Below are 25501 nucleotides of genomic sequence, written 5' to 3' on the forward strand. Positions count from 1 at the left end.
AACTCATTTTCAATGCCCTGGCTGAGGGAAGGAGGTTCTCACCCAAGATTTGACGGTACATGGCCCCGTCCATCGTCCCTTTGATGCGGTGAAGTTGTCCTGTCCCCTTAGCAGAAAAACACCCCCAAAACATAATGTTTCCACCTCCATGTTTGACGGTGGGGATGGTGTTCTTGGGGTCATAGGCAGCATTCCTCCGCCTCCAAACACGGCGAGTTGAGTTGATGCCAAAGAGCTCCATTTTTGTCTCATCTGACCACAACACTTTCACCCAGTTGTCCTCTGAATCATTCAGATGTTCATTGGCAAACTTCAGACGGACATGTATATGTGCTTTCTTGAGCAGGGGGACCTTGCGGGCGCAGGATTTCAGTCCTTCACGGCGTAGTGTGTTACCAACTGTTTTCTTGGTGACTATGGTCCCAGCTGCCTTGAGATCATTGACAAGATCCTCCCGTGTAGTTCTGGGCTGATTCCTCACCGTTCTCATGATCATTGCAACTCCACGAGGTGAGATCTTGCATGGAGCCCCAGGCCGAGGGAGATTGACAGTTCTTTTGTGCTTCTGACATTTGCAAATAATCGCACTAACTGTTGTCACCTTCTCACAAAGCTGCTTGGCGATGGTCTTGTAGACCATTCCAGCCTTGTGTAGGTCTACAATCTTGTCACTGACATCCTTGGAGAGCTCTTTGGTCTTGGCCATGGTGGAGAGTTTGGAATCTGTTTGATTAATTGTTTCTGTGAACAGGTGTCTTTTATATAGGTAACAAGCTGAGATTAGGAGCACTCCCTTTAAGAGTGTGCTCCTAATCTCAGCTCGTTACCTGTATAAAAGACACCTGGGAGCCAGAAATTTTTCTGATTGAGAGGGGGTCAAATTCTTATTTCCCTCATTAAAATGCAAATCAATTTATAACATTTTTGACATGCGTTTTTCTGGATTTTGTTGTTGTTATTATGTCTCTCACTGTTCAAATAAACCTACCATTAAAATTATAGACTGATCATTTCTTTGTCAGTGGGAAAACGTACAAATTTATCAGGGGATCAAATACTTTTTTCCCTCACTGTATGTGTGTGTAGACGACCCCAGCTGGAGAGGCGTTGAGCCATGCCATGTCTGGCACCACGTGGAGCGCGCTGTCCTCGGCTGGCACGGCCTCCATCCGCAGCAAATCGCCCCAAGGTGAGAACAGCGACAATCATAAAACTGGCTTCTTTCGAACTGTGTTGTGTTTGTTGTTGTGTTTAGTTTGTTGCCCCCCCCTTCCCCGTACCTTCTGATTAGTGCAGTTCACTATGTTGGCTGCAAAATAAGTTCAACATACATACACTACACTGCTAAACACTACACTACACCACTATACACTACACCACTATGGTAAATTGAGAACTTATCTCATTAGAATTGCTTTCTGTTTAGTTTGGTTGTCCTTCGTCCACCCCTTCGATTAGCGTGGTTGACTATGTATGGTCCGAAAGAAGTTCAACGTACATACAGACAAACTACTATAAATAATACCATACTTTACATGACTACACATGATACTGCTATATGCTACGCGACTCTACACTACACTATTATATACTACACGAATATACACTAAATACTCTTATATAAGTGCGCAACTTTATCTATCTGTGATTAACACTGCACTTTGCGTCGTTTTCATGCAGGGGGCGCTACAAACCTACGTGCCCCCTGCATGAACGACGGAGGCGCAGGGACAGACGTTCGGTTACATTGGAATCGATCTGTAGACGGCGGTCTTCTCGCACGGCCAGCTCGATGTCGCCTTATCTCGATCGTGCAATCTCAAACAGGTGAAATTCCGCATCGAACCGAAACCCCAGCAAGGCCATCTACTTAACGACGAGAGAAAATTCAGACGAAATGTCCTTTTCAATGAAGTCTTCCACGTGTAAAATGATAGAAACTTTTAATGAAGAAATTCAATTATCTAATTAAAAAAACATAATACAATTCAAAGATGTTTCATTTAAAACTTCAAAACGGAGCATAGGGTGCTTGCGTGAATGCGTCGTTTGTGTGCAATTTTTGTTGTGACTTTCCTGGCCAAAAGCCGTAAATGGTTGTGAGGAGCCCTGCAGGCTCCCCTGAATAACCCCTAGTATTATATATTAATATACACTACATCGCTATATTACATTGAGATTGTATTTCTTAGGAACTGCTTTTTGTCGTGTTGAATGTGGTGTCCTTCCTCCAGCACCTCTGATTTGCACAGTTGGCTTTGTATAGCGCAAAAGTGTTCAACATATGTACAAACACACACCCACAGACACCCAGACCAATAGAGACCCACAGGGATCCACAGAGACACTGATAGATTAGCACGATTGGCTGCTGATGGTGCCAAAGAAGTTCAACACACACACATACAGTGAGGGAAAAAAGTATTTGATCCCCTGCTGATTTTGTACGTTTGCCCACTAACAAAGAAATGATCAGTCTATAATTTAATGGTAGGTGTATTTGAACAGTGAGAGACAGAATAACAACATCAAAATCCAGAAAACCGCATGTCAAAAATGGTATAAATTGATTTGCATTTTAATGAGGGAAATAAGTATTTGACCCCCTCTCAATCAGAAAGATTTCTGGCTCCCAGGTGTCTTTTATATAGGTAACGTGCTGAGATTACGAGCACACTCTTAAAGGGCGTGCTCCTAATCTCAGCTTCTTACCTGTAGAAAAGACACCTGTTCACAGAAGCAATCAATCAATCAGATTCCAAACTCTCCACCATGGCCAAGACCAAAGAGCTCTCCAAGGATGTCAGGGACAAGATTGTAGACCTACACAAGGCTGGAATGGGCTACAAGACCATAGCCAAGCAGCTTAGTGAGAAGGTGACAACATTTGGTGCGATTATTCGCAAATGGAAGAAACACAAAATAACTGTCAATCTCCCTCGGCCTGGGGCTCCATGCAAGATCTCACCTCGTGGAGTTGCAATGATCATGAGAACGGTGAGGAATCATCCCAGAACTACACGGGAGGATCTTGTCAATGATCTCAAGGCAGCTGGGACCATAGCCACCAAGAAAACAGTTAGTAACACACTATGCCGTGAAGGACTGAAATCCTGCAGCGCCCGCAAGGTCCCCCTGCTCAAAAAAGCACATATACATGCCCGTCTGAAGTTTGCCAATGAACATCTGAATGATTTGGAGGACAACTGGGTGAAAGTGTTGTGGTCAGATGAGACCAAAATGGAGCTCTTTGGCATCAACTCAACTCGCCGTGTTTGGAGGAGGAGGAATGCTGCCTATGACCCCAAGAACACCACCCCCACCGTCAAACATGGAGGTGGAAACATTATGCTTTGGGGGTGCTTTTCTGCTAAGGGGACATGACAACTTCACCGCATGAAGGGGACGATGGACGGGGCCATGTACCATCAAATCTTGGGTGAGAACCTCCTTCCCTCAGCCAGGGCATTGAAAATGGGTCGTGGATGGGTATTCCAGCATGACAATGACCCAAAACACACGGCCAAGGCAACAAAGAAGTGGCTCAAGAAGAAGCACATTAAGGTCCTGGAGTGGCCTAGCCAGTCTCCAGACCTTAATCCCATAGAAAATCTGTGGAGGGAGCTGAAGGTTCGAGTCGCCAAACGTCAGCCTCGAAACCTTAATGACTTGGAGAAGATCTGCAAAGAGGAGTGGGACAAAATCCCTCCTGAGATGTGTGCAAACCTGGTGGCCAACTACAAGAAACGTCTGACCTCTGTGGTTGCCAACAAGGGTTTTGCCACCAAGTACTAAGTCATGTTATGCAGAGGGGTCAAATACATACACGTATGGGTAAGGATCAAAGTTACAGATCACGGCTTGCAGACGCGGTTGCTGTGTCCAAGCAATTAATCTTCTGCTTTGGGATACAACAATAACAGTGCGAGGCCACGACCAAGACAACAACACCACACAGCAGTCCCCCCAATTAAATTGCACATGAACATTGAACGAGCAGAACAGACCAGAGTTTTAGTTGTTGTTCCGTTTTACACGGAGTAGTTGGGCTTTCGCGACCAATATTATTAGTGAGGTTTTTGTTGTGTTAGATCGTGTAAGTATAACTATTGGGTCGTTAAACCCACCACCACCACGCATCACACAGCCAGCTAGTGAAGGTTTGTCACGTAAACACAAACGTGGCCAATTAGTTACTTGTTCAGCACTAACCGGTGTGTTGGAGACTGAATAACTGGTATGTTAATAGATATCCGTTGTATTCTAAATGAATACATAGACTTTTGCGACCAATATCATCCATAATAGAGGTTTTTGGGTTAGATCGCGTAAATATATAAATTTGTCGTTAAAACCCGCCACCACCCAAAACAGCCAAAGAGTAAGGGTTGCCACGTAAACAGAACATGCCAATTTGTCACTAGTACAGCACTAACTAGTTGTAATTACTGGCGAAACGTCGTACTTAGTTTGTAAATGATGTGGCTTGGCTCTCGAAAACATCGGTGTGCTGTACTAGTGACGAATTGGCATGTTCTGTTTACGTGACAAACCTTACTAGTTGGCTATGTCGGGTGGTGGCGGGTTTTAACGACACATTTATATATTTACGCGATCTAACCCAAAAACCTGGATTATGCATGAAGAACCAGTTGCATCTACATCTGCATAGCATGAAGAACCAGTTGCGTCTACATCTGCAGGAGATTATTCAACTTGTAAAGCCATTCCCCGTGTTTAGTGTACACACCATACAACATGTTTGGAATCGACAGGGGTAAAGTTGGACTTATGAACAAATCGGCTTACGATCAGAATGCTGGAACCTAACTTATTCGTAAGTAGAGGAGTCCCTGTATCATGTTGTCTGTTTGTTGTTGTTTTCATTCTCACATCTGGCAGAAATCCTGAACCTCTTTGGGCCTAATCTAAACCAGCGCGAGCGTAAGGAGCTTGCCGCCATGCGGGAGGTTTGGTACTTTTCCCTGGACAGCGGCGACAGACCAGGGGGAATTTACAATAGCGGTTACGACAACGATGAGGAGCAATACGTGCCGGTGAGGCCTTCGCTCTTACACAAAGGGGATTACTACCGCTGATGCTGCTGCTGCATGTATCTATCATCTATAGCTGGGGACATGATCATGATCATGACAATGATGAAAATGACAGTGATGACGATGATGACGATGATGATGATGATGACGACAACGTAGATGATGATACTCGCTTCCAAACACCGAGGGCTTGGGGGAGGGGGGTGGGCAAGGTGGGGTCACAGGGCCCCGGCAGTGTAGTAGTGGTGGAATTCGCGGCTTCTTATTGTTGCACCCCAAGTACCAACAACCAATTGCAGGCTTGGAGCAAGGCAGCAACAAAAACAGTCCCCGGCTACACCAAGACAACAACAACACAGAAGTAGTGCCTCAATTAAATTGTACATCAACAATTGAACCTTCGATAATGGCACAAGTAAGGATCAACATTACAGATCACGTTTGCAGATGCGCGGTTGCTGTACCCAGCACTGCTGCTGTTACTAGAGTCGCTGTAAGTGACTGATCCCATGCGTGGCAGCTCTGTCCAAGCGAGCCCTGGATCAACGGGGCGGGGGTGATGTTTTTTTACAATGGAGCTGGTGCTGATGTCCACATGACCTCCATGTGACCTCTGCGTGACCTTTGCATGACCTTTGCGTGTGACCTCCCTCCGTAACCGCTGCAGGTCCGGCACGAGCACCTCAACTTCCGCTATCAGGTGCTAAAGATGATTGGAGAGGGAGGTCAGGGCTTGGTGGTACAGTGCCTCGACCACAAGACCAACAACCTGGTGGCCGTCAAGATACTGGCATCGCCTTACAAGTACGTGAGACTCCTATAGAACCATAGACACCCACAAAGACATATAGAGATATAGAGACTCATATAGAACCACAGACCCACAAAGACCTACGGAGATCCAGAGATTCATATAGAACCATACAGAACCAGATACCTTTTGAGATCGAGAGACTCGCATAGAACCATAGGGATCCACAGCAACCCACAGCAGCCCACACTAAAACTAAATATTTATTTTTTATTTTACCAGGTAAGGCCTCACTGAGCTTTGTAGTTTTTTTTTCAGAAGCAACCTGGTGATCATCACAAATGATAGCCCGACAAAGTGCCTGACATCATCATCATCGCATGGAAATATATAGCAGTAGCCGCAGCAGCAGCCAAATTACTCTGAAGTTGATTCTAAATGTGGAGGGAAAAACTAGAGGACCCGGAGAAAAAGCCACGTGACGACCTCGAGAAGAGAGACATTTAGAATCGACGTCACACATTTAGAGTGTTTGGCTGCCACTATAAATGTCCACATGATGATAAGCCACTTCGTTGAGCTATCATTTGTGATGGCCAGATCGCTTCTCAAAAGAGCTACACAGCGCAGTGGGCCTTACCTGGTAAAATAAAAAAAATTGCTTCAATAGTTTATCATTTAAAATATTTTGCAGTTTAAACAGTTTATAGTTCTTTAGTTGATACTGTAAAATTTTAAGCAGTTCATAGATTGTCCCAAATGCTCATGCTCAACCAATCAACCAGCACCCCCCCCATCGCCCCACCCATTACCATTTAGTTTTCCCCGATGACCAATCAGATTTGAATAGCTCTCCACCTTCCAATCCAATTGGGTGCCCTAACGTCAGCCTACCTCAGCCTACGTTCGTCTATGCCGCTTCCCCTGCAGTAGCTCCTGGCCATTGTATGGTGTAGTGCAGGGGTCTCAAACTCAAATTACCTGGGGGCCGCTGTTGGCAGTATCTGGGTGAGGCTGGGCCGCATCAGGTATTCCACAAAAAAAACTTTGCTAAAAAAATCCAAACTTCTCAAATGTCATTACTAACAGTTATTTAACTTCAATGGGTTCTTCTGAACATGAATAGAATATTGAAGAACATGAACGGTTCTTCTGAACATGGCTTCTCTTGCCTACTTCTTGCTGCCAGAGACCTGGCAGCGCTTCCTCTCACATAGCTGAGCCACATTTGGCTTGAGGGAGGAAGCAGTTGAGACCCTCAGTATGGCTTGAAGATGATCATCAGTAAGTCTGGACCTGTACTTGGACTTATTGAAGTTCAAGGTGGAGAAGAGCTTTTCACACAAATATGTGCTCCCAAAAAGGCACATGGTCCGCTTGAACATTCGGGAAAGCTCAGGGAAGCTGGGGTTCAATTCTCGCAAAAATTGCCCAAGCTTGTCTTCTTTTCCACTCACCTCCCTGAACTTGGCTTTGAGGTCAGAGTTGCACTGCAGGTCAATGAGCTCCATTTGCACATCAAAGGAGAAGGGATCCGCAAAAATTTGAAAAGTGGCTCTGTGCGTCTTGAAGTCTGCAAATCTGTGATCAAATTCCTCCTGTAGCCTCAAAATGGCATCAACATACTTCTCACCACTGAATGGTGTGCCTGCATTCAGGAGTGCCTTGCATGCTGGGAAATGGCAAAGGTTTGTCTGAGAGAGCTGGGCTTTCCATAACACAAGTTTTGTGGAGAATGCTCTCACGTTGTCATAGGCAGCACTGACGAGCTGCCCCTGGCCTTGTAACTTCTTGTTCAGTACATTCAGCTCATGCGTGATGTCAACAAGAAAAGCTAAGTCCATGAGCCATTTGGGATCACTTAACACAGGAACAGCCACCCCATCCTCCTCCATGAAGGCTTTCACTTCTGTTCTCAACTCAAAAAATCTCTTCAAGACGTTTCCACTGCTGAGCCAACGTACCTCGGTGAAGTAGAGCACATCCTCATATTCTGACTCCATTTCCTCTAAAAAAGTACGGAAAATCCGGTGCTTTAAGCCCCTGGATCTGATTTGGTTGATGCATTTCACAACAACAGACATCACATTGTCAAACTTCAGGCATTTGCTGCAAAGGGCCTGCTGATGGATGATGCAGTGCAGAGCAATGGCCTCCTCCACACCCTCCTCTTCTAGTTTTCTTTGAACAAGTGCCACCAGTCCATTTTTCCTCCCTGTCATTGATGGCGCTCCGTCGGTTGTTATTCCAACAAACTTCTTCCATGGCAAACCGGCATTCACAATGGCATCACACAGCTGGCAAAAATATCTCCTGAGCGGTGGTGTGGCCATGCATTGGAATTACTGTGAGCAACTCCTCCATCACTTCAAAATTGTCATCAACACCACGGACATATATTGTGTGCTGGGCAGTGTCAGTGATGTCTGAACTCTCGTCAAGAGCGACTGAGTATGCATTGAAAAATTTGGCTTTCTCACGCAGTTGATCATAAATGTCACTTGACAGGTCAGAAATGCGCTCTGCCACGGTGTTAGCAGAAAGGCTGATGTTGCTAAACTGACCTTTCTTTTCCGGACAGACTATACTTGCAGCGTGTAAGATGCACTTTTTGATAAACTCGCCTTCTGTGAATGGCTTTCCTGCCTTAGTAATCATCTCACTAACTACGTAGCTTACTTCGACTGCTGCATTATTCTCTTTGGTTGCTTTCTTGAAGACATTTTGTTGCCTCAGTAGACATGTTTTAAGATTGGCAACCTGGTTGGCTCTCTCAACTCCCTGGTATTTTGCATACTCCTCAGCATGTCTAGTTGAGTAATGACGTTTGAGGTTGTATTCCTTGTGCACCGCAACTTTTTCTGTACAAATAAGACACGTCGGGGTGCTCATGTGCTCAACAAAGAAATATTGCATCTCCCACTTTTCCTGAAATTGTCTGTGCTCGTCACCAACCTTTCTCTTCACTGCAGGCTTTGAAAAAGACATGATTGGGGTTGTGTTACAAGATATATATTCATTCCACTTGCTGTCGCTCACGCAATAAAGTTTCAGTCAAGTGTTTAGCCAACCAGCGACGCACGGAGACGTAATTTCCGCAAATGCACGTCAATTCCGCTTTTTCCGGTAACAACAGGTGCGTAGATTATGGGGGGGGGGGGGGGGTAATGCGTTCCCATCAGATTTCGTCCCCACACCCCAGTCACAGGCAGACACAGCTGTAGCGGCTGCTACTATACACGCTTCTCTGTTCAAAGCACGGGGATCTGAGCCGGGATGAGCTGTGGATCTGCGCTTTGACGCGCTCCGGTGCGCGCACAGTGGAGAGCCGAAAGAGGGAGAGGAGAGGACTATATGAGGCAGCTTCATTGTGTGACAACGGGGTTCAAATGCTGCTGGCCACTGTCGGGGCTTTCGCTGCCTTCAGTCACATCATGACATTTTTCTATACATTTTTGTGCTTACTTTGTGCCGGCGTGTTGGCTTGCCTGCGTTCCGGGACTTATTTGAGCAGATCCGGTACCTCTCGTATCGAAAAAAATATGAATATTAAAAAAAGTTTTTAAACAAATGATTAAAATAAAATATAACAATATAATGTAATCACTAGAAAATTACGGAGCCCATGTTGACATCGGTGGATGAATTACTAATTTGTGGCCACGCAATAACAAGATAATCTAATAAGTTATATATAAAGCTTTCTTAACAACAGCATCACAATTTCATAAAATAATAACAAATGCAGACTTCTAAGATGAACCAAAATAATTATGCACATCGTCATGTACAGTCTGTGGCTCGGTGCGTAAATGTCACCACCAGAGGATGAGGGAATTTAAATCATAAAAATTCATCCACACATTTCAGGTGTAAATAATAATGTAAAACAGCCCAGACTGTAAAATGTAGATATTAGCTCAATGACGTGTTATAAACTGCTGCGGTTTAGAATAATCCGTCTGCGTAAAGAAGCTCCCAAAACCTCACAGCGCAGCGTGTGCGTAAAGGAGCCGTGGTGTCCCTTGAATTTGCCTTCAATTTAACAAATTGTGTGTGTGTGTTCCGTTCGTTTTCTCCGCTGGACACAGAAGTCGCCTTTGCTCAAGATGCCACTTTATTAATCACTGACACAAAGACTGATACCGTCACTGCAGTATAGCCTAAATAAGTCCCACTGCAATGTAAGTGGCATGTGTGTGCTGTTTTAAGCGTCGTTTTACGTGCGTTCCGGGACCTGTGCTCGTCGTACCTGCGCTGTCATATGTACTTAGCGTTCCGGCACCTTGTGATTTTCAAATGAAGCACAGGATACATCATGACCTGCGCGAAAGAGGGCGGAAAACTATGAATTTCACCCTCCTGCTCTCCGCACATCCAAAGCCACTCTTTTCTCTCCCGGCTCTCTCTCTCTCACTCTCACACGTACACAAACACACACACACACGACCCCGCCCCCCATGTCACTCACATGCATGCCGCATTCACTGGACAGGCACACAGTAGGAAACCAGAACATCATAACATTGTCCCACACAGCAGCTAACAGCGAGGTTGCTACAATATAAAACTCGCGGGCCGCCCTAACATTAAACTTTCATATTAAGGTGGGGGCCACAAAATATCGTCCCGAGGGCCGCAATTGGCCCGCGGGCCGCGAGTTTGAGACCCCTGGTGTAGTGTATAGTGTAGTGTAAAGTGGTGTCGTAAAGTGGTGTAGTGTATAGTGTATTGTATAGTGGTGGTTTATAGTTGTGTAACGTACAGTGTATAGTACAGGGTGTTTCAAAAAGATGGACCCAATGTTAAAGCAGTATATTTCACGATGGCAACATGTTACAATTACACAAAAAGTTACAAACGGTTTAATGAGTTATCACGTTTTACTAACCATTTTATAAATGTTCTATTTGCCCTCCACCTGCTATACGGACAACATCAGGACGATAGTTGCATTCGCCCCAAACGCCTTTCAAAGTGTCTTATTCCACTGAAGTCACCGCTGCCGTGATTCTGTTTTTGAGGTCATCCATATTAGTCGCTAATGGTGGCACAAAAACAATGGTCTTTGATGTATCCCCACAAGAAAAAGTCGCAAGGTGTGATGTCTGGGGATCTTGGGGACCAAGAGTGTAGCGCCAAGTCTTGGAGTCCCGTGCGACCTATCCAACGTTGAGGCAGTGTGTCTTGTGAATGACTGAGACTAGGGGCTGTTTGTGCGTGGGGAGAGGCATCTAGCGGTAATCATTTGAAACTCTATGCCCCGCCCTTTCAAGTGGTAAGAGTTTCATTCATGGGCGGTTCGTGGTTGCAGAGATATAGCGATTTCAAATCGGGTCCATCTCTATTATAACACCCTGTAGTTTGTACGTACAGTGAGGGAAACAGTATTTGATCCCCTGCTGATTTTGTACGTTTGCCCACTAACAAAGAAATGATCAGTCTATAATTTTAATGGTAGGTTTATTTGAACAGTGAGAGACAGAATAACAACAAAAAAATCCAGAAAAACGCATGTCAAAAATGTTATAAATTGATTTGCATTTTAATGAGGGAAATAAGTATTTGACCCCTCTGCAAAACATACTTGGTGGCAAAAATCCTTGTTGGCAATCACAGAGGTCAGACGTTTCTTGTAGTTGGCCACCAGGTTTGCACACATCTCAGGAGGGATTTTGTCCCACTCCTCTTTGTAGATCTTCTCCAAGTCATTAAGGTTTCGAGGCTGACGTTTGGCAACTCGAACCTTCAGCTCCATCCACATATTTTCTATGGGATTAAGGTCTGGAGACTGGCTAGGCCACTCCAGGACCTTAATGTGCTTCTTCTTGAGCCAGTCCTTTGTTGCCTTGGCCCTGTGTTTTGGGTCATTGTCATGCTGGAATACCCATCCACGACCCATTTTCAATGCCTTGGCTGAGGGAAGGAGGTTCTCACCCAAGACTTGATGGTACATGGCCCCGTCCATCTACCCTTTGATGTGGTGAAGTTGTCCTGTCCCCTTAGCAGAAAAACACCCCCAAAGCATAATGTTTCCACCTCCATGTTTGATGGTGGGGATGGTGTTCTTGGGGTCATAGGCAGCATTCCTCCTCCTCCAAACACGGCGAGTTGAGTTGATGCCGAAGAGCTCCATTTTGGTCACATCTGACGACAACACTTTCACCCAGTAGTCCTCTGAATCATTCAGATGTTCATTGGCAAACTTCAGACGGGCATGTATATGTGCTTTCTTGAGCAGGGGGACCTTGCGGGTGCTGCAGAATTTCAGTCCTTTACGGCGTAGTGTGTAACCAACTGTTTTCTTGGTGACTATGGTCCCAGCTGCCTTGATATCATTGGCAAGATCCTCCCGTGTAGTTCTGGGCTGATTCCTCACCGTTCTCATGATCATTGCAACTCCACGAGGTGAGATCTTGCATGGAGCCCCAGGCCGAGGGAGATTGACAGTTCTTTTGTGTTTCTTCCATTTGCGAATAATGGCACCAACTGTTGTCACCTTCTCACCAAGCTGCTTGGCGATGGTCGTGTAGCCCATTCCAGCCTTGTGCAGGTCTACAATCTTGTTCCTGACATCCTTGGAGAGATCTTTGGTCTTGGCCATGGTGGAGAGTTTGAAATCTGATTGATTGATTGCTTCTGTGAACAGGTGTCTTTTATACAGGTAACAAGCTGAGATTAGGAGCACTTTCTTTAAGAGTGTGCTCCTAATCTCAGCTCGTTACCTGTATAAAAGACACTTGGGAGACAGAAATCTTTCTGATTGAGAGGGGGTCAAATACTTATTTCCCTCATTAAAATGCAAATCAATTTATAACATTTTTTACATGCGTTTTTCTGGATTTTTTTGTTGTTATTCTGTCTCTCACTGTTCAAATAAACCTACCATTAAAATTATAGACTGATCATTTCTTTGTCATTGGGCAAACGTACTAAATCAGCAGGGGATCAAATACTTTTTTCCCTCACTGTACATACATTGAACTTCTTTGGCACCGTACGTAGCCAACCTTACTAATTGGAGGTGCAGGGGGGAGGACAATAAAATACACTCAAGAAGCAGTTCTTAAAACTTGAGTTTGTCAATCTAAATGATGATTTATGAGTGCACAGCTCCCAGAGGCTTCCTAATATCGAACGGGAAACAGCGTTCCAGACGGTCTTAGAAGCACCACATTTGAAAGCGCCGTGCAATGATGATGCGGTGACTGTATTTGTTCGACAGTCAGCCAAAAGTGTAATGTATGGTGTAGTGTATAGCAGTATATAGTGTAGTGTATAGTGTAGTGTCTAGTATAATTATGCATAGCAGTGTATCGTGTAGCGTATTGCGTAGTGTATCATATATTATCGTGTATAGTGTAGTTTAGTTTCATATATAGTGTAGGGTATAGCAGTGTATAGTAGTGTATAGTGCAGTGTATCGTGCAGTGTATATAGCATCTGAAAGCACCGCGGAGAGCAGCCAAGAGCCGCTGCCACTGCGAGGATGATAACCGGCCAATGAGAGTCGAGTTCGTGCGTGCACGATTTTGGAACTGGTGTAAGCCATTGGATCCCGTGGAATGTTAAATTATTGATTCATTTCCTAAGCAGAATTGTATCTCTCGGCTAAGGGATGGGGGGAGGCAATCTCTTCATCGAGTAGCACCCACGTTGACATTCCCGTCATTGTATGTTGTGGACTTCCTCTCTGCGTGTGATCGCCACTCACATAGCCCCATGGACGAGAAGTCACACAGCATGGAGCTGCGGATATCCCGGGAGCTCCAGAGCGAGCGCAGCGATGTGGACCATGGCGTGATCAGAGTCCTGTCCACTTTCCACTTCCGTGGGCACAGCTACATTGTCCTGGAGCTGTTGAAGTATGCACACCACCACCACGTGTATGCGTGTCTCTCCACCCCACCCACCCACCTCCCATAGCGTGGATAATTTTGAGACGCCCAGCGCCACCCACGTGTCGTGATATCGTGGAGCCCCCCCCACCCCCGTGTCGCCTGTAACAGACTGTAGGGGTAAGTGCTGTTTGTAGCAAGTAGCAGCAGTGCCTATGGAGGTCAGCATTGTGGCACACGATGAGGGGTGGGTAGCCAGCACCACGTGGCGATGTTCACTGCACACACCACGGCCTCTAGGCTAAGTTGTCCTGGGGGGAGGCCTAAGACAGCTTGTTCAGATAATTCGCTATCACTGGTAGTGGTGGTGAGCGGGAATTGAACGCGAGTCTCTGCCAGGTTCGTAGCACAGTGCTAGCCGCTGCACCATCGCTCAACGGTGGACGCACGCAAACACACACACCCGTACACACATGCACACACACATACGCACACACACGTACACACACACGCACACACACACCTGCAGACGCACACACGCACGCAAAACATGCACACGCACGCACACACACGCACGCACAAACACACACACCTGCAGACGCGGTGGCCACGCTAGAGCCTCTCAGGGGGAAGGGCCTGGGTTCGATTCAAAAACTCGGGCGCCTTTCTGTGTGGAGTATTGTAGATTCTAACCTAAACTCAAAATATATTAAAAGTATATATTGTTTTTATTCACCAGGTAAGGCACATGGAATCTATATATAGCTCATTTTCAGAAGCGACCTGGCTATCACAAATGATAGCTCAGCCAAGTGGCTTATCATCGCGTGGGAATTCATAACAGAAGCCAAATACTCGAAAAATGCGACGTCGATTATAAATGTGGTAAATGGAAAAACTGGAAGACCCAGAGAAAAATCCACGCGATCACCATGGGGAGAGAGAGGCAAACTCAAAATATACAGCAGGCGTCAGGGTCAGGATCAAACCCATGACCTCCTGTATACCAGACGAGGTAGTGAACATCTCCTAACCACCATGAGATTGTCGTTATCAGAATCGACGCAGCGCCACAGGGGGACGGCAGTGACGCTGCACAATTGTTTCTGTCGTTGCCGTCGTTGCCGTTGCTGCCTTTCCCCTCGCAGGGCGAGCCTCCATCAGGTGATTAAGGAAGCGGGCCAACAACTCATCGACATGGACATGGTGAAGACGTACACCAGGGGTATCCTCCTCTTCCTGTCCCACGTCAAGTCGAGGGGCATCGTCCACGCAGACATCAAGCCGGTGAGTGGATACGCACGCGGCGCTAAGGTTCGCTCATGTGACTTGGGTGCAGAGGTCGAATCGCTAATCTGGAATGAGGAGGTGGTGGTAGGGGTGGCAGGGGTCACGATACACCTCTGGTGAAGATGATCTGGTACGAGCGAAACCGCAGTGTGGAGAGTCGAGTCGCTAGTGAGGACTCGTAGCGCAGAGAAATCCCAGTCACAGGGATCGCAGGGTCGATGCGTTATCTCCGTCTGATTCCCCTGTTTAGTACAATCAGCCCCCGAGATATGTACATTCGCATTCACGCACGTCCACACTCGCGAACTTCCGCACTAACGAACGTCCACACTCACGAACGTCCGCAATTAATGAACAGACCGCCTTAAGACGTCTGACTCATGACGTGCAAACTGAACCGTGGAACTATTTTGTTCGGCGGAGCGATCCTATACAAAGATGTAAATAGTCTCAGCATCCCACGTGACCCACAACAACAGTGAAACCATTCCGACTCAATGTAAGTGAAAATAACACCAATTGATTTTTGCACTGTTACTGGCCAGAGGGGTGGTTCAAGGATTTGACGTTCGTTTGATGCATAATGTACAACATTTCATCTAATTTATGACTTGTGGAACCGCAACACATCTTATGACTGACTGTACGTACAATTAAATGGCGAGTTCCGACGTACGAACAAATCCAACTTTACGAATGGGTCTCAGGAACATTGCCCATTTCATAACTCATGATGATGCGTCATCGATCCACTGCTGGCTGAATTCTATCCCCATAACCTATTGAGTGTGAATCCCCTTGCTGCTCCTCTTTGCACAGGACAACGTTCTGGTCAAAGACACCGTGGCTGGCACCGTGAGGGTCACAGACTTCGGGTGCAGCTTCTTTATGTACAGTCAACGTGAGTGGCGTGTCTTTGTTTTTTGTCTCTGACTCTGTATGTGTATGTGGGTGTCTGTGTGTGAGTGTCTTTGTGTGGGTGCCTGTGTGTGTCTGTGAGTGTCTGTGTGTGGGTGTCTCCTGTGTGTGGGTATATCTATGTGTGAGTGTATGTGTGTACATGTGACTGTGTGCTGATGATGTTGATCAACGCTCTTGAAGTTCCACAAAAACAGACTATATAGGCAAGCGGTGTTAGCGAGTAGCAGCTATGAAGGCCGGCACTGCACACGAGGGGGTGGGTGGCCAGCACCCTTTGTCTTCCTAGTGGCGATGTTTACTACACACGTCGCAACCAGGTACTCATTTGAGGCTCATTAGACCTAGGAGAGGCCCTGGACCGGTTCAGATAATCGTCACCAGTGTTGATGTCGGCTATGAGCGGAAATCAAACTCGGGTCACCGGGTTCGTAATGCAGTGCGCAAACCGCTACAGCCACCTCTGCCCACACACACAAAGACAGAGACACACAGAGACACACACACGGTGAAAACAACAACGACCATTTGCTACTAAGTGGCGGTGACGTCACCACGGCGCCTGTGTCAGGCTATGCACCTTCAGGCAAAATGTAGTGTTGAACGCAACGCTGGCAGGAGGCCACAGGACAGACCCCGCAGATGCCATGCGGTTTACTGACTAAGATGACTGACAGATGAGTGTATAGCTTTAACAGAATGTAGGACGAAGTGCTGTTAGCAAGTAGCACCTATGAAAGCCGACACGACACACGATTTGGTGAGTAGCCAGCACCATGTCCGGCCAACTTCATCTCCCTAGTGGCGATGTTTACACACCACACCAGGTACTCATCTGAGGCTGAGTCGACCTAGGGGAGGCACAGGATCGGTTCAGACAACCGTAACTGGCAATGAAGGGGAATCGAACTCGAGCCTCCGCCAGAGTTCGCAGATCAGCGTATTGCTAACTGCTACACCACTGCTACCCAGCCACAGACATACGATGACACACACACACATGTACGTACACTGTATATATATTTATAGTTGTTATTGCTGCAGCCCCACACGTGGGTAGGACACGGTTCTACGTGGCCCCGGAGCTTCTGCTGGGCTACCTTGTCACCTATGCCATAGACATGTGGGCCCTGGGCTGCACCGTGGCCGAGATGGTTATCGGCAGGGAGCTCTTCCCGTCACTGAGCAACGACGACCACCTCCCCTGCTGCATCGAGGTAACGGAGCAGGCGGTCCGGGGCGGTCGGGGGCAGTCCGGTCCAGTCTGGTCCGGTCTGATTTCTCTCTGCTAACAGCACTTGCCCCAAAAAAAAATCTGCTAACTAAACCGCTTTTTGTGTTTAGTTCGTTGTCCTTCCCCCACACCTCCAATTAGCACGGTTGGCTACGTATGGTCCGAAAGAAGTTCAATATACACACATACAAGGCTATATGGGCCTCTTTGTCTTTGTGCATACGGGGTCAAATATCGTTGTCTTTTCACGCTGTGTGTACACAAGCTAAAGCCGAAGATTCCCCATATAGCTTATGGACTGTTGGGGCAAGTGCTTTTAGTGAGAACCTATAAGGGCAGGCACAGCACACGAGGAGATGGGGGGTCAACATCACGCCCGGCCGCCTTTGTCTCCCAAGTGGTAATGTTTACACCGCACCAGGTACTCATTTGAGGCTGAGTCGACCTAGGGGAGGCTCAGGACCGGTTCAGATAATCGTCATTGGTGTTGGCCGTGAGCGGGAATGGAATCTGGGTCGCCAGGTTGATAGCGCAGCGCTAACCACGACACTACACACACACGCACTCAAATAGTCTACGTGTGTGCCACAGTGCCGGCCTTCATAGGCAGTGCTGCTGCTGCTAATTTGCTACTAAAATCAGGGCTCTGTGGAGGCTAAGACTGTTGTGACCCTTTTGTCTCCGTCTGTAAACCCTGTGTCTGCAGATTCTCGGGAAGCCCCCAAGATTCTTGGTGGATGGAGCCCTCCACAGAAATCAATACTTTGGTGAGTTGAAAGATTGGTGGTGGGCGGGAGGGAGCTAAAACTATAAACTTTTTTTTTACCAGGGTAAGGCCCCGACTGAGATTCATAGCTCTTGTTTCAGAAGCGACCTGGCCATCACAAGTGATAGCAGCTCAACGAAGTGGCTGATATCATAATCATCATGGCATGGGAATTTATAGTGGCAGCCAAATACCCTTAAATGCACAGTTATACAGACATATACAGACCCAGAGACCCATACTCATAGACACCTATAGAGATAGAGAGGCATATAGAACCATAGACACCCACAGCAACCCACAGACCCATACTATTGTAGTGACATAGAATGGGTCACTACAGTGCGTAGCGCTGGTTACTGACAGAGAGGAAATATGGGCGTAACAGCCGACTTGCCTGCCGAGCATGGAATGCCACGGAGTGGCTCACTAGGGTGCGTGGCGCTGGCTGCTGGCAGAAAGGGGCATATGAGGACGTAGCACCCCGGCTGGCTGGCGGAGTACTTGATAGGCCGGGGTAAGGGATGTGAGGTAAAGGTGACCAAGGGGACACGTGCGGTATAGCCCAGACCCTTCTGGTGGGTTCCAGAAGGGGGCGTAGCCAAGGGCGGGGCCAGGCAGGGGACACGTGGAAGGTGGCCCAGAACCTTTTGGTAGGTTCCAGAAGGAGGGTGTGGCCGGGGGTGGAGCCAGGCCACTCCGGAGGGCATAAAAGGGAAGACCCGAGGCTGGATAGGGGCTGTCTGTCGGTGGAATGGAACCCAACGTGCTAAGTATTCGTCTCCGGCATCGTGGTTAAAACAGCGTGCCGGCTGCTCTGACCCGTTTGTAGTTATTTTGTGTGAACAGTGTCTAAAAGTGTAGAATAAACGTGTGTTGCCTCCTACTTATTAGTGTCTCAGAAGTGACTCACTACACTAACACTGAACTATTTTTTATTTTAAAAGGTATAAGGCCCCCCTGAGCTATGCAGCTCTTTTTTTAGAAGTGACCAAATTATAATAGCTCGACAGAAGTGGCTGATATCTGTATGTGGGAATTCATAGCAGCAGTCAATTACTCTTAAACGTGTGATGTTGATTATAAATATGGAGGGGAATAAACCGGAGGACCTGGAGAAAAATCAACGCGATCACCAAGGGGAGAGAGAGAGATGCAAACTTAAAATATACAGCAGGCATTGTCAGGGTTGGGATTGAACCAACAACCTCCTCCATACTATGCGAGGTAGTCAACATCTGCTAGCCACCGTGGCGCCCGGATTCAGTTTCACGGGGTGGCACTGGGGCTGTTGTTGTTTGGGCCACTCAGTAACCACCTATGGTCATCAATAACCAGACGGTAGGTGAGTGGGTGAGTAGGTGAGTACTTTGGTGAGTCGGTATGGTCGATGGGTGAGTGGTTGAGTGTGTCCGTAGGTGGGTGAGTGCGTGGGTATATGGGTGAGTGGGTGTTTGAGTGAGTGGTTACGTGGGTGAGTGGGTGTGTCGGTAGGTGTTTGAGTGAGTGGGTGTGTGGGTAGGTGGGTGGGAGCGTGAGTGGGTCTGTAGGCGGATGATTGAGTGAGTGAGTGCCAGCGGGCGTTCGACACTTCACGTGGCCTCAAGGTGCACATAGCCTATTCTAGATTTGAAGCTTGCGTGACTGCAAGGATTCATACTCTTAGGTTTTTTCGGTAAAGTCATGTAAGTGACTTTACCGAAAAAACCTAAGAGTATGCACATAGCCTGGCACAAGCGTCGTGGTGACGTCACCGCCACTTAATGGCGAATGGCGGTTGTTGTTGAGTGCGTGGGTATGTGTGTGAGTAGGTCGGTAGGTGGGTTGGTGAGCGGGTGTGTGGCTAGATGAGTGGGTGAGTCGGTAGGCGGGTGGGTGAGTGAGTCGGTGGGTAAGTGGGTGAATGGGTGGTTGGGTCGGAACATGGGTGGGTGAGTGGGGGAGCGGGTGGCTGAGTGGGGAGTGGGTGGGTGAGTAGGTGAGTGATTAGCTCGGTGGGTGAGTAGGTACGTGGATGGGTGATTAAGTCGGTAATTAGGTCGGTGGATGGGTGGGTGAGTGGGTAGATGGGTTGGTAGATTAGTGGATGGGTGGGTCGGTAGGAGGGTGAGTAAGTGAGGGAGTGGGTGGGTGAGTGGGTGGTGGAGTGGGTGGGGGAGTGGGTGGGTAGGTGGGTGGGTAGGTCGGTAGCTGGGTGGGTTAGTGGGGAGGTGAGTGGTTTGCTGGGTAGGTGAGTGGGTTGGTAGGTAGGTGAGCGAGTGGGTTGGTGGATAGGTGAGCGAGTGGGTTGTTAGGTAGGTGAGTGGGTAGGCAGGTCAGTGGGCGACGTGGTGGTTGTTGACTCTATGTCTCTCTCTGTCTATCTCTTTCTCTGTGCCACCTGCAGACCGTCGGCGCAAACCGTACAGCCCAGAAAAGCGGCGGATACCGGGAAGGTACCCCCTGGAACGCATACTCTGGGGACACAGCCAACAGCTGATAAACTTCATCAGCTGCTGCCTGCGGTAAGAACCACACCCACCAACACCCTGCCACCCTACCATCCCCACCCACACCTACCCACCCCCTCCACCCCCCAACAATTACCCCCCACCCACGCCCATAGAGACCCACAGAGACCCACAGTGACCAATACTCAGAGAGACGCATACGGATCCACAAAGACCCATAGAGACACACATAGAACAAACGTTTAATGAACGTTACCACGCATCTGTCCTTCCCCTTCCTTGATCCCTACCCCCTCCACCCCCATACCCCTTCCCGCGATTCCGCCCCCTCCCTGCATCTCTCAACAGATGGGATCCCAAGATCCGCATGACGCCTGAACAGGCGCTGCGTCACAGCTGGCTGCAGACCACGGCCACGACCACCACCACCAGTGCCACCACCAGCACCACCACCACTAGGATCCCCAGCGCCACCACCAACACTGCCACCACAACCGCCACCACCGCCAGCAGCACCAACGCCACCACCGCCACCACCACCACTGCCAGCGCCACCACCGCCAGTGCCATCGCCGCCAGCACCACCACCAGCAGAAGGATTGCCAGCGCCACCACCAACACCGCTATCACCACCACCACCGCCACTCCTGGCTCTGGAGCTGCCGACCCACGGTAAGCCTCTCTCTCTGCTGTGTGGCATGGAGATGTTGACTTTCTCGCCTGGTATGCAGGGTCGTGGGTTCGATCCCGACCCTGACAATGCATGCTGCTGTATATTTGGAATCCGTGTCTCTCGCTCTCTCTCTCCATGGTGGTTGCGTCCATTTTTCTCCACCTTTAGAATTGACATCACGCGTTTAGAATATTTGGCTGCCACTATAAATATCCAGACGATGATAATGATGATGATATCAGCCACTTCGTTGAGCTGCTATCACTTTTGATAGGCGGGTCACTTCTGAAAAATGTCTACATTGCTCGGTGGGGCATTACCTGGTGAAATAAAAAAAAGTTTACTTTCAGTATGGGACTCTGTGGGTTGCTATGGGTCTGTATTGTTTCATATGAGTCTCTGTATCTCTAAAGGTCTCTGTGAGTATGAGTATTCGTGGGTATATATGTGCCTCTGTGAGTATGGGTCTCTGTGGGTCTGTACGGATCTCTATGAGTATGGGTTTATATGGGTCTCTGAGTCTGTAGAAACATGCATGTAGAGGATTTGGCTGCCGTGATGAATTCACAAGTGACAATGCTGATGATATCAGCCACTCGTTGAGCCGCTATCACTTGTGATGGCTAGGTTGCTTCACTGAAAGATAGCGACATAGCTCAGTGGGGCCTTACCTGGTCAAATAAACTAACATTTTTTCAGTTTTACAGTCAGTCAGTTAGTCCACCCACGGGCGATGGCGGGGGGTGGGGGTGCGAAAGGGACCTCTGTCTGTAGTCGCGGGATGCTCGAGCACTGCTGTGGTGCTACATCTCTCTCCACAGAGCGGAGCCGGAGCAGCCCCCATCATCATCATCATCAACATCCTCACCGCTCGCCCAGAACTCGGGAGAGAGGGCGGAGGATGTGGAGGAGGAGGTGAAGGAGGAGGTGGTGGCGACGGAGGTGGAGAAGAAGACAGGGGATGAGGAGGAGGTGGAGACAGAGAAGGAAGAGTCTGAGGACGAGGAGGGTGACGAGGAAGACGACGAAGATGACGACGAGAAGGAGAAGGATGATGACAAGGAGGATGATAAGGAGGACGAGGAGGACGATGACAAGCAAAAGGATGACGACAAGGAGGAGGACAAGGAGAAGGATGACGACAAGGAGGATGACAAGGAGGAGGATGAGGAGGACGATGACAAGGAGAAGGATGACGATAAGGAGGATGACAAGGAGAAGGATGACGACAAGGAGGAGGAGGGGGAGGACGACAAGGCACAGAAGGATGACAACAAGGAGGACGAGCAGGAGGAGGAGGAGAAGATGGAGGAGGTGCAGCAGCAGCTGGAGAAGAGAAAGCGAGGGGACCTGGAGCGTGTGGGCAGGGCACTCCGCTCACTCCGCTCGCTTCTCCGCCGCATGCTGCGGTATAGTGGCCGGCCCACCACACAGTAGGGGGTGGCGGTGGTGGTGGAGTCGGTGCCAACCACCACCACCACCACGAGCAGTCCACCACCCACCACCCACCCCCGCATGATACCACACACACACCACACACACAGACACACACTACACTCACTCACCACACTGACAACACTCACCACCATGGGACAGGCTGTGGCAGAAGACTGAAGAGCGGACACCAGAAATAGACTGGACACTGCACTCACTGCACTCACCACACGCACCACACACACACCACACGCACACACTACACTCATCACACTGACCACATGCAGCACACACACTACATGCACGAACACCACGCTAACCACTCACACCACACGTACACACACTACATTCACCACATGCACACCACACGGGACTAGCCTAGTAGTGTATCCAGGCACCGTTACCCCAGGCTCCCACCCATGCGGGTTTTCATCCGATGGCAGTCCTCAAGGGGATGACCTCGCCAGCGGTTTCCAGGACATGGAGCGGTGGGGGGAGGGGGGCAGCCGCCCTCCAGAGAGTGAAGACGAAGGGGGAGGCCTGGTGCAGACAATGGCCAGAGCCTGCCTAGCCATGTGATGTGTTAAGAGTTATGATCCATAAAAAGTTACAATGTAATAATATATAATTGTTGTATGTCGTTGCTTGTATCTCACTTTTATAAACCCACGAGGACTCTATAATGTTGCAATGTTTTGCGAGTGCTGCCTGGCTCGTGGGGATTCACGATGGCCGTGTGGGTGGGGTTCACTATGGCCGTGTGGGTGGGGTTCACTATGGCCGTGTGGGTGGGGTTCACGATGGCCGTGTGGGTGTGGTTCATAATGGCTGTATGGGTGGGGGCTTACAATGGTCGTGTGGGTGGGGTTCACGATGGCCTGTTCAGGGGGTTCATAATGGAGAGTAGGATGGTGCGAGGATATATGGTAAAGTGTGTGGGTTGGTCTGTGGCTGGATGTGTTATTAGGTGAGTGAGTGGCTAAGTGAGTGGGCAGGTATCATGATGAATGAATGGGCAAGGGAGTGAATGGGTTGGTGGGGGAGTGAATGGCTTGGTGGGAAAGTGAGTTAGTGGATGAGTGAGAATGTGAGCGGATAAGGGAATAGGTGAGTGAGTGGGTTGGATGAGTGGGTGTGGATGAATGAGCGGCTGTGACGAGAGTCAGACAGAGCAGAGTGGTGGCATTAACATCGTCACTAACACCACCACCATCATCACCATTGACTCACCAGACAGAGACCCACAGACTCACCACACAGATACCCATAGACTCATCACGCAGAGACCCATAGACACCTCACAGAGATACATAGACTCACCACACAGAGCCCATAGCCTGAACACACCGATACACGTAGATTCACACATAGAGACCCACACACCACACAAAGACTCATAGACTCACCACACAGAGACCAATAGACTCACCAGGAAGAGACTCATAGACACAACACAGAGATCCATAGACTCATCAGATACCCATGAATAGAGACCCATAGACTCACCACACAGGGACACAGAGACACAAACTCATACATAGAGGCCCACTGACTCATCACACAGAGACCCATAGGCTCATTACACAGATATCCATAGACTCCACAAAAAGAGATTCATATACTCACCATACAAAGACCCATAGACGCACCACATAGAGACCCATACACTCATCAGTGACCCATAAATAGAGATACATAAACTCACCACACAGAGACTAATAGACGCACCATACAGAAACCCATACATTCATATATAGAGTCCCATAGACTCACCACACAGAGACACCGAGGCCCATAGACTCACACATAGAGACCCACAGACTCACCACAGAGACCCAGACACACAGAGACCCATAGACTCACCACACAAAGACACATAGACTCCGCACATAGAGATGCGTAGACTCACCACACAAAGACCCTTAGACTCAACACACATATACTCATATACTCAGACATAGAGACACACAAACTCACACATAGAGACTCATAGACTAACCACACAGAGAATGATAGAGCCACCTCACAGAGACCCATAGTCTCCTCAAACAGAGATCCATAGACGCACCACACAGACACCTATACACTGCCCAGCGAACCATGATTAGAGATTAAGACTCACCACACATAGAAACACAGACTCGCCACACAGAGATACAGAGACCCATAGACTCACCACAAAGAGACTCATACACTCATCAGAGACCCATAAATATAGATACATAGACTCATTACACAGAGACTAAAGATACTCACCACATAGAAACCCATAGACTCCTCACACAGAGATGCCTAGACTCTACACACAGAGACCCATAGACTCACTACAAAGAGACCCATAGACTTATCACAAAAAAAACATAGACCCATGAATATAGACCCATATACTCACCACACAGAAACCCACAGACTCACCACACAGGGATACACACTCATAGACACACCACACAACAACAACCGCCATTTGCCACGAAGTGGTGGTGACGTCACCACGACGTTTGTGCCAGGCCATGTGCACCTTGAGGCCACGTGAAGTGTCGAACGCCCGCTGGCAGGAGCTCACGGGGCAGACCCAGGTGCCACGGGTCGACTGACTGAGATGACTGAGATGACTGGCTGATGCACCACCTGTGCCCCTTACTGTGCCAACTTTCTGTGCTTTAGCCACTCGGCGCTCCGCTCGTTGTTGTGAGCGTCGCTTCTCTGCCCTCCGTTGTTGTTGGAGGGCGACTGCCTCCAACTGCGCAGTAGCGTCCTTCACGAGCCTCCTCCACTGAGGCCGATCTTGACACCGCTGCTACCGGGCATCGGCAAGTCCACTCAGCTCCACGTCCTCCTGTACCACATCACTCCATCTCTTCTCTAGCCCGTGCTGCGCCCGTTTAGCCCCCTCGATCCGGCCAAACAAAAGCTGTTTAGGTATGCGGTTGCTGAAACACCACACAGAGACCAACAGAGACATCACACAGGGACACAAAAAAACCCACAGACTCATCACACAGAGACCCATAGACTCACCACAAAGATACTCATAGACTCATGGCACAGAGACCAATAGACGTGTGGTGGGTAATTGTCAGGAGTAATCCA

The 25501-nt window shown here is 48.5% G+C and overlaps 1 protein-coding gene across 1 annotated transcript; it reads left to right on the plus strand.

The window, feature by feature from the left end:
- The first annotated feature begins 1119 nt into the window (after positions 1-1119).
- On the plus strand, positions 1120-22896 carry LOC144737969 (dual specificity tyrosine-phosphorylation-regulated kinase 2-like). The gene is made up of 10 exons (XM_078620884.1): positions 1120-1189; positions 4903-5057; positions 5725-5861; positions 13527-13673; positions 14795-14933; positions 15756-15811; positions 16915-17071; positions 17795-17855; positions 20241-20358; positions 21799-22896. Exons 1-10 carry the CDS (start codon positions 1120-1122, stop codon positions 22412-22414), a joined length of 1656 nt encoding a protein of 551 aa, XP_078477010.1. The 3' UTR covers positions 22415-22896.
- The last annotated feature ends 2605 nt before the right edge of the window (positions 22897-25501 follow it).

Source organism: Lampetra planeri, chromosome 76 (genome assembly GCF_965212315.1).
Source record: "Lampetra planeri chromosome 76, kcLamPlan1.2.h2, whole genome shotgun sequence".
Taxonomy (NCBI): Eukaryota; Metazoa; Chordata; class Hyperoartia; order Petromyzontiformes; family Petromyzontidae; genus Lampetra; species Lampetra planeri.

Excerpts from the sequence above, each read along its gene's own strand:
- LOC144737969 (XM_078620884.1), top strand. The coding sequence starts at position 1,120 with ATGTCTGGCACCACGTGGAGCGCGCTGTCCTCGGCTGGCACGGCCTCC. Across the intron at positions 13,674-14,794 it reads ATTGTCCTGGAGCTGTTGAA|GGCGAGCCTCCATCAGGTGA; the intron begins GTATGCACACCA and ends TTCCCCTCGCAG. Across the intron at positions 20,359-21,798 it reads TTCATCAGCTGCTGCCTGCG|AGCGGAGCCGGAGCAGCCCC; the intron begins GTAAGAACCACA and ends CTCTCTCCACAG.